General features: G+C 42.8%; 1 protein-coding gene and 1 non-coding gene across 2 annotated transcripts; both read left to right on the top strand.

The window, feature by feature from the left end:
• Positions 1 to 2,039: 2,039 nt before the first annotated feature.
• On the top strand, positions 2,040 to 2,429 carry LOC150000269 (chromobox protein homolog 3-like). Its single transcript, XM_090289020.1, has 2 exons — positions 2,040 to 2,205; positions 2,279 to 2,429. Exons 1-2 carry the CDS (start codon positions 2,040 to 2,042, stop codon positions 2,416 to 2,418), a joined length of 306 nt encoding a protein of 101 aa, XP_090145146.1. The 3' UTR covers positions 2,419 to 2,429.
• Positions 2,430 to 12,307: 9,878 nt separating this feature from the next.
• Positions 12,308 to 12,443, top strand: LOC150000268 (small nucleolar RNA SNORA48). The gene has a single exon (XR_016513850.1). It is a non-coding gene; the product is annotated as a small nucleolar RNA SNORA48 (small nucleolar RNA).
• Positions 12,444 to 13,364: the final 921 nt, after the last annotated feature.

Genomic DNA, 13,364 nt, shown 5'->3' with positions numbered 1-13,364 from the left:
ATGATCTATACTTTGATATTTTTCAATAGACTCAAAATATTTTTCAGTATTCATGGACCTTCATTAAAAAATCCAGAATATTTAGGTTCAAAACTGCACAAATTTTGTTGAGGTTGAATGTATTAGCATTAGATCAATTATACAATAATGTAGCATTTTAAAAATTACTATTACTTTGTATGAAATGTTTTATGAAAATATTTTAAGACCTTTTGTGTTAAGAAATAATATTCAGTTATTTACATATATATCAAAGAAAGAACACTCACCAATATTTTAAGAACTATATTAAAATTTCAAGCATTTGTTTTATATTCTGTTTTCCAAAGCTATGTGAAAGAAACTAGTGTGGTGACGGAGGTCAGAACAACTGCAAATACCTGGAATGACCTCAAGTTTCCTGAATCCATGCCAGCAGAAACTCTTACAGGCCAATCCTGTGTCCTATAAGCCTACAGTGACAATCACTTCTGAGGTTTGTAGAGTCATCCCTACCCATGCTTCTTGTCTCTTCTCTCAGCAACAGAGAACAATCATCTCTCCCTTCGCATTCTTTATTTACATAGGAAAGTCACTAATGGGTATTTGTTTTAATTTCTATTTTTGTGAACATATTGCTATAACACTGATGGGAAACTATGGTCTTTTATGTATCTTCTTTCAAATGTGTTAATCAGCTGTTAAGAGATTTATATTTAGATACATGTGTTTTTGTTAGGGGGAGAGTGTCATAAATTCTAGAGCAGGGCTGAGGTAAAGCAAAGGATGGATATAATATTCTATAAAATGTATAAAGAATCCCTTCATTCAAGGGTATCGTTAGTAAGCCTATCATTGGGGGAAAAGGTGAATAATAGTCAACAAAATCAAATGTTCAGATGAGTTAAAAATTCAGTGTGTCCTGATGTGCCAGGAACACAGCAGGGAGTGTCACAAACAAGAGCTACCAAATTTTACGTTTCCCAGATATTGGCTGCACAGCTCCCATTGGGACTGGGATGCGTCATCTGTACCACATGAGGAAGGAATCCAGAGTCCCCTGCTTCCTGGTCAGGCCACACAGGACTCACTCAGCAAGGCCTTTCAGTCTGAGAGAATCAGATTTTGGCTATAAGCCTTTTGTGGGTGGGGTAGAGCACGAGAGAGCACACACAACACTGGGGGAACTGTGCAAACCCAAACCCTGATGGAAAGGACTGATCCGAAGACCACACTGTTCAACCAGAACACTGGAGGCTGCAGAAGACATACTGGTGAAGGGCTTCATAATCATTAGTCTGGTAACAAACATTAACTAGTAGATGGACCTTCCTTCCTCCACCTATTTTCTTTTTTTAAAAAAATTATTTTTTATTTTATTAACAAGGTTACTTTATTTTATTTATCTGTTTTTAGAGAGAGAGGAAAGGAGAAAGAGGGAGAGAAACATCAATGTGCAGTTGCCTCTCATGTGCCCCCAACTGGGGACCTGACGTGCAACCTAATCATGTGCCCTGACTGGGAATCAAACCAGTGACACTTGGTTTGCAGGCCGACGCTCAATCCACTGAGCCACAGCAGCCAGGGCTTCTACCAATTTTCTTTGTAGTAAATTAGACTGTTGATGAAGGCTAAAAGCAAACATGCGAGTTTTTTCTTTATCTCTTTGAGTAAGTGAAAAAGAAAATACTATTGAAATACTAAGAACAGGCTCCTGTGTGTTTGACAGACTTAACAGTAACAACCTGGCAGGCTATATTTAACGACTGGAGTCACTGTCGCAGCTGGAGTGTGAAAACCATTATGAAAAGTTTGGAGGCTCTAGGAGGCTCACTGCTCTTTCTGCCGTTAGGGCAATGAGAGGAGCAAAGAAGCCCTATTGCTGGCAGAGACTCAAGACTGCTGTACTCTGGCGGCAGCGCTCCGCGCGTGAGGCCCCGGCCCCCTCCCCCTCGGGTGTTGCTGGAGCTGAAGGCGCGCAGGGCAGGAGACGTCGTGGACTCGGGAGCTGGAGCAGCGCGGAAGCGGCGAATAACAGGTCTTCACGTCTGCAGTAAAAAATGGCCTCTAATAAAACTACATTGCAAAAAATGGGAAAGAAGCAGAATGGAAAGGGTAAAAAAGTTGAAGAGGCAGAGCCTGAAAAATTTGTAGTGGAAAAAGTATCGGACCGACGTGTAGTGACTGAGAAGGTGAAGTATTTCCTGAAATGGAAGGGAATCACAGATGCTGACAATACCTGGGAACTTGAAGAAAATTTAGATTGTCCAGAGTTAACTGAAGCATTTCTTAATTCTCAAAAAGCTGGTAAAGAAAAAGATGGTACAAAAAGAAAGTCTTTACCTGACAGTGAATCTGATGATAGCAAATCAAAGAAGAAAAGAGATGCTGCTGATAAACCAAGAGGCTTTGCCAGAGGTCTTGATCCTGAACGAATAATTGGTGCCACAGACAGCAGTGGAGAATTGTTTCTCTTGAAGTGGAAAAATTCAGATGAGGCAGATTTGGTGCTGGAAAAATAGGCAAATATGAAGTATCCTCAAATTGTAATTGCTTTTTATGAGGAGACACTAACTTGGCATTCTTGTCCAGAAGATGAAGCCCAATAATTCTTTGCATTGCTTTATATATGTATTTTTATATATATAAAATTTGGGTCTCGGTTTTTTATTTAATAGCATGAAGAAATAACTACATTCTAATAAAAATCATGCTTGTTTTGAAGTAGTACTGGGGGAGTTGTGGGGGGTTGCATCTGTAGCACTGGTCACTTTGGAACAAAAGCTTTCTGTAGTTGCTTCCTTTATCAGAAAAGAACATTTGATACCATGATATTCTTTCCTCTGCATTAGAGAACAGCTTTCTAAATGTCAGGGGAAACCTTCATTGTTGTTACTCAGAATTTGTGTTTAAGTCATATATGCTTAAGGATCATTGTGGGTTTTTTGTTTATTTGGTGGGGAGTGGTTGGCATGTATACATATGTAAATGGTTTCCGGTTTTTTTTTTTTCCTTTTTATCCAAAACAAAAGGCATTTCACAACCATAGATAAGCTCATGTTTCTGGGCTGCCATCATTTTCAACAACCTAAGAAAAAAATCACATCAAGTTAAATTGAACTTTTTCCTGAAGCTTTAACCTTTGAAATTAAATAGATAATTTGTAATTAATTGGGCAATTTGAATGTCATGTAAGCAGTTTAAATTGGACAATTAAAGAGCCATATCAGAATCCATGTCCGTATCTACAATTATAAATGCAAGTGTTTTTTTGCAAAACTCCTGAAAGGAAAATTTTATCACTACCAACAACGTCCCCTCCCAAATGAGGAAACTAGGCAAACCCTGGTGTGTTTTAGTTAGGCAAGCAAGACTTAAAGGTTTCACCTAGTAAGTCATTCCTTAAAGTTAAAATCCCTGTGTTATATTGACTAAAATGTTATGATCATGGAGTGTGTAAAACTTTATTCATGTAAACCTAACCAAGTCATTAGAAACCTTGGCAATTTAGGCCTGCTGGAATAAATGGATGAGCAAACTTCCATAATCCAAAGTCTTGACCTGCATGTTTTTACTCCAGCTCATTCCTTACATGTAGGCTCAGTCTCAGTATTTGGGTTACTGGTTCAGTAGAAGTGTTACAGAACCCCTGGGCTGCTACAGTTGAAAACAAACCCGCGGGCTCTTTAGTCAGGGGCCCGATTGCCCGACGCCAAAATTATAACTCTCAATACCAGAGTTTAGTGAAAAGAAAAAGAATAGTTTATTTAACAGTTATATAGATTTAGTTATTTGCGGATTTCTGTTGTTAAGTCTTATGTTCTTTAAAACACCCATAAACACATATCCTTGCCTCCCCCCTACCAAACCAGGCTAGTTTTAGAAAAGTCAGAGAAACCCTTTCCCTACTTTCCAAACACAGTTCAGCTTTACCAGTAGCTGCCAATCATTCAATCCTGATTGGGGAGACCTCGTCTGTGTTATGGGGTCCACCAGCTTTTAATCCAGAACCTCATGGATTCTCAGCCTCCTTGTAAACTGTATAGTTAGTCCTTTTGTAATCCGCACAGTCAGCCTCAGCCTTAGTCCAATTCGCACAGTCCGCCTTAACCTTAGTTAAATCCGCACAGTCAGTCCGCCTAAAATGTCTGCCGCTTATTTTTAAATCCCTTACTACATCCTCTGATGTCGTGGGTGCCGTAACCAGTTCTGACCATTCACAGAACCTTACGCAGGTTCTGTGTGCTTTCTCCATACCATCCCCTGGTTCAAGACTCCTCCCATCTACCTGAGGCTTTGGATGCATTAAAGCCATTTTGCATAAGAAAGCCACTAGCCACCGGCCTCAGGCATGTGGAGGCATTCTGAAAAGCTGCTTCCTTCTCCCCATCCCCCAGCTGCAAACTCTGGGGTTTTTTGGAACACCCCTGTTTCTGTAACAGTTTCCCCCCTCTCAGACTTAGACCCTTTATAATCTTATAAAGGACAATGGGCGAAGGTCTCATGCTCCTCTAACTGCTTCCTGCTGGACGTGGTCGTTGTCCTGCCTACCCTTGGGTCTAGAAATCCCTAATAAGAGTGGGGATGTAGGGGAGGGTGGCCTTCCCACATGGGGAAGGATCTTGCAGAGTCCAGGTCAGTTGGCTGTTCCTGGGTAGCAACATGCTCAGTTTCCAAGGGCTGGCACTGCTGGACAAGCTGACATTCTTGTCGTATTCTGAGGGCAACAGATTTGGCAACAGGGTTAAAAAAAAAACACAATTCAACCTACAACCACTATATACAAAAGGCAGGAGTTAATTTTTCAATGTCCCACATTAGAAAAAAATAATGGCTTCTTTGGAGGAAGGTGTGCAGGGCATGTCACACCTGTCCAAAGCCCTTTTGCCCACTATACTTAGCTTGGGCTGAGGGGTATAAATTTTGGATTTCCCCCCTCTCAGACCTCTGGGCCCTTTCTGTCCAAGCCATTAGGACAGAAAAGAAACCAGTTTTAAAGTGAAGCCCACAGACCACCCCATACTTCACCAACTCAACCACTTAGTTCAGCCAAACCGTTGAGTCTCAGGAGGTGGCGATGCAGATGGGCTTCTTAGGTGAGGCCTATATGTACAGATAATCACTCAGGTAGAGATCATAGGCTTACGCCCTATGAAAACAGAAAGAACATGCATATTAAATCACACAACACAATTGACAAACCAGTCTTCAAACTTGAGAGACTGTCTTATTGGGAAGACATCCAGTTGCAAGGCACTTGACATTCTTCTTGCCTGTAAATTAAGCATCCTTGATAATGTCACAGACTTGGTTTAACTTTCAAATGAAGAACAAACTTTATAGACAGTTAGCTGCACTGAGCATTGTGATTTTCCTTGAGTCACGATTTTTCTCCTTAAGATCACCCTCCTTGTCAGTAAAGGGACTGCATTAAGTCCAGTTTTAATTTTAGCCTGTTCATTTGCATAAAAACAACAAGAGCAGCAGTGATTGATCACATATGATCCTTAAGTCTACTTTGCTGGAACTTATACAAGGAAACTTCATGTTGACTTTAGTCTGCCCATCAGGGCACAGAAGCTGAGCCACACACCTGCCATTCAGCCTTGCCTGCAAACACCTGCTTTCCCAAGTCCTTTGGGTTTTCCATTGTGCCTTAGGTTCTTTCTAGCCATCCTTCAGGAAAGCAACCTTCGTTCCTTCCCTGGAAAGACTGCCATGAACCGCACAACCAACCAAGGTGTCAGGCCTTTTTCCTCAGCTTCAAAAGTCAAGTCCAGTTCCTCAGGGCTTTCTAGTGACAACCAGAGCCCAAGCATGCCTCCTTCAGGCATGTCACTCCAGTCAAAAGTCTTGGTTAACAATACCTTTATTAACAACTGGTCTTTTTAGTTTTATGCAAAGAAACCTAATGTAATTACTTACTCCTTTAAATTGCCAAATTCTGGAGGGATCAGATAGGGAGAAAAATACACAGTGTGAAGGAAAATCCTTGTCCTTCTAATATTCCCTAAAATTGCATTTCCATGCCTTATACTTTCTTTTGTTCACTTTTCTACATGTGAAGTTTTAACTTTCTCTAGGAAACCTCAATTTTCCTTTCAGATTATATGGCCAGTACCAATACAGAGAATTCCAGACCTTCCTTAGGTCCCCAAGAATTCTAGACCTTTCCTAGGTCCCCAATGGCTAATGCCAATCCCAACACAGGGAATTCCAGACGACCTTTCCTAGGTCCCCAATGGCTAATGCCAATCCCAACACAGGGAATTCCAAATGACCTTTCATAGGTCCCAAGGTTAAATGCCAATCCAGGGGTACAGTAACCATACAATTAGACCACAAGTAGTTGAGGTTTCCCTTTTCCCAGGTTTAAAAACTTTCACAACCTTTCTACATATTTTTATGACTTTCCACAGACCTTCTGCAACATGCACAAACTTTCCATATATTTACCCATTCAGATTTAACCATAACCCATTTCCAATTCTTTTCCACACTGTAAAGGACTCTACCCAAACTCAGCATTTGGCAGCTAAAATTCCCTAGATTTGCAAGGACATGCCTAAAGCAAAAGAAACACTTTTAATCTGTGTTTCAGTTCACTGTCCTTTTTTTTCGAAAGAGTAATTTCAAATCTTCTTCTGGAGTGCAGGTCCAACTTTCCCTTTCGGTGTCAGTCACAGCAGCAGGGTCTGTGTCCTCCTCAGGCGGTGCTCGTTTTACCCGTGTGTGGTGTATCCAGGGCTTGATTCCTACCAGCTTCAACGAAGCATGTGTTGTTAGCAAAACATCATAGGGACTAGTCCATTGTTCAGCCAGCTGCTGTTCAGGACCTTGCGTCTTCCAGGTCTTCAGTAAGACTCTGTCCCCAGGTCCGAATGGGTGCAAGGGTTTTCATTTCTACTTCCCTTCTTACGATTTGGACACTCATTTTTCCAATGGCCCTTCTTTCTGCAATAGGCACACTGGTCCTTGCCCAATGGCTCTTTCCTCCCCTCTTTAGGGTCCTGTTTCTTCCTTTGGCCTCTCCAGCCTGTTTTAAAGAACATCAGGTCCTGTCTTCTCTTTTCTACTCCCCTTGCATGGTAAACTCTAAATGCGATGTCCACTAACTGAGAGGGGCTCATTCCTAATACCCCATCTATACGCTGGAGTTTCCATCTAATATCTGGGGCACTCTGCCCAATAAATGTCATGTTCACCATTCTTAAATTCTCTTGTGCCTGTGGATCAACACCAGTGCACTTTCTATAGGCTTGATAGATCCTCTCTAAAAACTCAGAAGGATCCTCATCTGGTTTTTGCTGAATAGTCTGTACCATATTCAGGCTTTTTGGCTTGGGTACCCCTTTTCTAAGTCCTTCCAATATACACTTCCTGTAGTGTTTCAAAGGAACTAGGCCTCCACCATTTGGGTCCCAGTTAGGCTCTGTCCAAGGAATTGCCACAGTTGGGTCGGGGGTCCCATGGGGATCCTCTCCATGGAGACGCTGAGCCTCTTCATTAGCCTTACTTGTAACCAGTCGCCTCTCATCCCCAGTTAGAAGAATATTTAGGAGAGCCTGTACATCTGCCCAGTTCGGGTTATGAGTGGCAAAAATGGAGGCAACAAGCTCTGCCATTTTCTGAGGATCTTCCCTATATGAGGGGTTAGAATTTTTCCAATTTAGCAAATCTGAAGTGGAAAACGGAGTATGGGCCCAATAGTAGCCAGAGGGCTGGCCTTGCTGATTTATTCCACCTATCGGGTACTGCCGTAGAGGGAATTGGCTTGCTCCGAATTGGGAGGCCCCCTGACTATACTGAGTTCCTTGGCGGGTTCTGGCGGGGGAGACCCACTCCTCCTCCTGTAAGGGTGGAGTCATTGACTTTGCAGTCACTTCAGAGGCCGGTACCAAAAAGGGTGGCGCGAGAGAAGTCCCTTGAGTTTGCAAAGGGGCGGGCACTGCGGAAGGCATTTCCACCTGTGAAGGTGGTACAGCAAGAGCTGCGGCCACCTGCAAAAGGCGCTGAGCCTCGGTAGCCACCGCCTCTGAAACTCCGGGAGCTGCCGCTGGCGCCGCAGTCGCGGAAGCCTGGGCCCCCTGCAGAGGGGGTGGAGCCACTGCTGCGGAAGCTACGGCCTCCTGAACCGCCCCCACCTGTGCCTGGCTTGGCGCCAAATTAGGGCCTTTGTCTCCCAGATTTAGAGAGTTAAAGAGGGCTACTTCCTCATTCTCCCTTTCTTCCGGCGTTTGACTCTCAGGAAAAGGCTTTTTGGCCTCTTCTTCCCTCTGCACCATTATTTGGCCCTCTATTTTTGCTAAGGTCTTATTATGCAACTCTACAAATGCATCTAGATAATAAACATCTTCCCAATTTCCTGATTGCAGACAGTACCCCTTTAATTGATTAATCATAAGGTAATTCAGAGAACCATTCACAGGCCACCTTTTCTTACCATCCAGAATGTACTCAGGCCAAACAGTGTTACAATAATAAATTAACATTTTCTTAGTCATAGGATAACGACAGTACATATCCCAATTTTCCAAAATTCTCTTCAGTGGACTGCACTCAGGGGCTAACCAAGAACTGCTTTTATTGACCCAGACATACATGACAATGGCTATAACCAGAAAAACCCCAAAGACCAGAAAGCATATATACCACTCAGGCATCCATAGTTCTATTACTTCCAGGAATTCTCCTAATTGGACAAACAAATCTAGTATCCACGATGCCATTATTTCAGAAATACTTCAGAAATAAGTTTTAGCAAACAATCTTACTTCTCTAATCCCTTCTCAGTTCTATTTTCTTTTCACCACATTGGCGTGCTTAGGCGGTCAGTCGGCGCCCTCAGGTGTCTCCCAAGGGGGTCGACCTGCCACGGGCAATTATTAACGTCCCGTCTGCGTCGCCAAATTGTTACAGAACCCCTGGGCTGCTCCAGTTGAAAACAAACCCGCGGGCTCTTTAGTTAGGGGCCCGATTGCCCGACGCCAAAATTATAACTCTCAATACCAGAGTTTAGTGAAAAGAAAAAGAATAGTTTATTTAACAGTTATATAGATTTAGTTATTTGCGGATTTCTGTTGTTAAGTCTTATGTTCTTTAAAACACCCATAAACACATATCCTTGCCTCCCCCCTACCAAACCAGGCTAGTTTTAGAAAAGTCAGAGAAACCCTTTCCCTACTTTCCAAACACAGTTCAGCTTTACCAGTAGCTGCCAATCATTCAGTCCTGATTGGGGAGACCTCGTCTGTGTTATGGGGTCCACCAGCTTTTAATCCAGAACCTCATGGATTCTCAGCCTCCTTGTAAACTGTATAGTTAGTCCTTTTGTAATCCGCACAGTCAGCCTCAGCCTTAGTCCAATTCGCACAGTCCGCCTTAACCTTAGTTAAATCCGCACAGTCAGTCCGCCTAAAATGTCTGCCGCTTATTTTTAAATCCCTTACTACATCCTCTGATGTCGTGGGTGCGGTAACCAGTTCTGACCATTCACAGAACCTTACGCAGGTTCTGTGTGCTTTCTCCATACCATCCCCTGGTTCAAGACCCCTCCCATCTACCTGAGGCTTTGGATGCATTAAAGCCATTTTGCATAAGAAAGCCACTAGCCACCGGCCTCAGGCATGTGGAGGCATTCTGAAAAGCTGCTTCCTTCTCCCCATCCCCCAGCTGCAAACTCTGGGGTTTTTTGGAACACCCCTGTTTCTGTAACAGAAGCCAGGAAAAACTAACTTTGTAGTAAACCAAATGTTATCCAACTGTATACTGTTTACCTTATTGTAAATACTGGTAAACAGTGGTCAATAAATAGTTTCATATTGCTTTAAAAAAAAAAAAAGACAGCGGTACTAATTCTTTCAACTGATTCACCTACAGAAAATTTCACCAAATTTTCTCACATTTGCCTTGATGGAGTGAATGTCAGGTGGTTGATTGTATTTCTGTTCTTTCAGTGATATAAACCATATTACTGTAGAAATGCTGATTCAGTTCAGTTCTGATGGGTTGAAATGATGACCATTCAAATAATGTAGTGGTCAAGTACAGGGGCTGTGGAGTTCAGCTGAGGCAGGTTAGCAAGAAGCTAGGACATTCCTTGGCAAGTGGAATGGGGAAACTGAGACAGCTGAACAAGCAGCCAAGCAATTTACAGTCAGGTAATAATTCATAAGATCTTATCTTCGCTATCTAAGGACACTTAGGAGCAAATGGTTTACATTTTCCCTCCCCAACCAGAGAGTGAGTAGCTTAAATCACCCCAGTCAGGAAAATAGATAACAGAGACCCAGATGGTACCAGTAGTGCTAGCCAAAGCCCCAAACAGATGAAATCAGGGGAATAAATAACCAAAACAAAACAACAGAGTCAGATAAAGCCAAGATAAACATGAAACTGACCAGAGAATGATCCAAAACTCCCTGTAGGCTCAATCTTGATGCATCAGCCCCTCCAAGGATAAATCTGGAAAGCTGTTAAATATTGTATTGAGACCCTTCCCTGAGACCTCCCCTAAAACCACCCACCTTCAGAAAACAGATAAAAACCCTTAAGACAAAGGATGCCAATGTGTGCTCTCCCTTGAGCACACCTGCGACCTCCCTTCTTTACTTAGGGGTGTATCTTTGCTTTCTCTCTCCTAAGCGTTAAAGGTCCCCACAAGACTTGCAACCAGGGGAGCAGCAGGCAGCAGCAGTGACAGCTCATCCTGGGTTAACCCCTGAACCTGTCTCCAAGGCCCTCTTTTTTTGCCTCTGTAACTTGTTTCCTGAGTCCAAAACAACCCAGCTGGCTCACTCCTCCTGCCTCTGTGACTTTCTTAAGGACCAAGGCAGCTCTGCCTAGGGTCATTCCTGTTGCTCTGATCTTATCTCTTCTATATTAAGCCTTTCCTTGTTTCATTGTCCCCAGCCTTAATAAACATACTCTCAAAATCACCTGGCCTGGACTTGTGTTGTGAAATCTTTCCTGCAGGAAGTCAAGAACCGACACATTCAAGAATGTGCTGGGGCAGACCCTCCTTGGCCTGGTCTCTGTCTGGTGACATGACAACCACCACTGATAGATGTACAGCTTTGATAAGTGACTTCACTCCTCTGCTCCTGTTTTCTTATTTGAGTTGCTTTGAGGATGACAGGAGAGAGGGCATTCAGTGCATAGCACAGGATATGATAAGTTCTTAGTAAGATCTAGCAGTTCCTGTTGTTCTTGCTGCAGAACTTAACCCTGGAGAAAACCAAGAGCCTGCTGCAGATGAGATTATGTACATATGAGTGCTTAGTGCTGGAAGTATTTCTCTACATTCAAACCAGAAATGCTTTTTATAGCCAAAGGAATACCTCAGAGTATAATCACATTCCCTTATTTCTTTGTGGTTTATAGGGTACATTTTCATCTACAAACCTATTCAATCCCTACAAACTCCCAGGGAGGAAAGGGGGCCTGGAACAGTTAAGTATCTAACTTGAGGCCATAGAAATAGGTGTCAAAAAAGGACTTAAATTTATTTTACAAGATATCCTTACTCCTTTTCCTAATGGTTTAACCCAAGAGGTACATAGAAAAGATGGCATGTTAGTGATCTCGAGCCATGTTGCCATACTTTAACTGACATAAGAATCATTTGGAGAACTTGATAAAAATGCAGATTCTTCTTCCAGTATCTCATTCATCAGGTAAGGAGTAGAAACTAGCAATCTACGCTTTCAGCAGCAGTCTAGTGTGATACTAGTGCAGGCCCCATTCTGGAAACACTGCTCTATAGGGACATAGCACTAGGGGGATAATGCTGAAATGATGTCAGAGTTTGACTCTTCTGCTCTGGCACTTGCCCAAGGACAGGTAGGCCACTTTCTGGGGGCTGGGTCCTGACTCAGTGGTTAAACCCCCTCCAGTGGCTTTTCTGCCACCTTCCTGGCTGATTGTCTAGTGGCGCATTCACACTGAAAGTTGTGGGAGGGTATGACCAGCTAGGTCAGTGCATGTGTGTTCTTGTGTAACCTGAATTTATTTATGGCCCCTTTAAACACTGGTGATGAAAAGATGAAATCAAGCTTTGTTTTGGAATGGTGTTCCAGATTCTCCTTGGTGTATTGGACTTGAACCTTTCCTCTTGCATCAGAAGTCCACTGAAAGGGGGCTAATGGCCCTCTTACATAGCAGGATCTGATACTCTGCACACCTTTCTCTCTATTGTGCTATAGCTCACAGGGATCAAAAATTGGGCAGTAAGTGAGGCCTTTTGTTTTTGTTGTTGTTGTTATTAGGTGTGAGGACAAGGTGGGATGGAGAAGGATCTGGAGAAAAGAGAAAAGTTAAAAATTATTTTAGTCCCTGACCTGGGTAGAGTTGCACCTGGTTTGGTGGTGCTAATATCATATCATCCAGGGACAAAGTAACTCCTTGTTTATCCCAGGTTGGCTTTTGGTTTGTGCCCATGCCTGGTTCATGCCTTGGAGACATGGAAAAAATAAATAAATAAATAAAAATTATTTTAAATCATAAATCTAAGGGTACAGATGAGCTGCTCTTTGTGATACTTTAGATTAATTAATAGATAACAAGCTAGTAGGTATCACAGATTACATTTAACTTAATGCTTTTAGAAATCACCCTGTTTAGCCAGGTGTGACATAGTGTGTAAATTAAGTCAGCTTAGATCTTAGATGAGCGAATTTCTTTTATAGTCAGAAGAGTTTAGATGTAGAATTTTTGAAATATATAAATGATCTCATTAATGCTTCTGGTAATTATCACTTTTTAGCATGCTGTTATTTCCCTTGCTGCATTGGATTTATCTGGTAGAAGTGTAAGAGAGCAAACAGAAGCCTCAGAATTTGGGGGAGGGGACTCAATGGAGCACAGCCAATTTCCTGAGAGATGCCTTGGCATATCTATGTCTGGTAGCTAGTTCCTTGGTTATGCAAATGGCTATGGCTGCTGTATGGTGCCAGGGAGATGGGAGGGACTTTGACCATAGAATGGTGATGAGAAAGCATATGGGGCCTGTGTGAGATTCTGTGAGTGGCCAGGACCAGTTACCACACTGATTGCATTACAGGCCATGGTCAGTGTTTAAAAATAAGGTGGTAGCCATTTGGGGTGCTTGGCTGCATGGTTTGAAAGACTGCAGTGGCACCACACCAGCCCGCCATGAGGTCTGGTGTGAAGGAGGAGAGCCATGCAGTTTTGAAAGGATGTAGAGGGACCCCCATCGGTCCACCATGAAGTCTAATGGGAAGAAGGGCTCCCATATGCCATGAGAAGAAGCACAATGGAAGAAGCATGTTAGAGGAGCATGATGGAGCAGCAAATTGTAGCAGTCATGTGAGAAGCAGCCATGCAGTTTGCAGTCAGGATCTGGCCATGCAGCCTGGGCTAGTAGG

Source organism: Furipterus horrens, unplaced genomic scaffold (assembly GCF_987537825.1).
Source record: "Furipterus horrens unplaced genomic scaffold, mFurHor1.1.pri manual_scaffold_10, whole genome shotgun sequence".
In the NCBI taxonomy this organism is placed as follows: domain Eukaryota; kingdom Metazoa; phylum Chordata; class Mammalia; order Chiroptera; family Furipteridae; genus Furipterus; species Furipterus horrens.
The sequence above is the reverse complement of the archived record's forward strand: the minus strand, read 5'-3'. Positions and strand labels throughout refer to the sequence as shown.

Bases quoted from the DNA above. Each gene is read 5' to 3' on its own strand.
- LOC150000269 (XM_090289020.1), top strand. From the start codon at position 2,040: ATGGCCTCTAATAAAACTACATTGCAAAAAATGGGAAAGAAGCAGAAT. The intron at 2,206-2,278 runs ATGCTGACAATA...TCTTAATTCTCA, and splicing joins GAAATGGAAGGGAATCACAG to AAAAGCTGGTAAAGAAAAAG.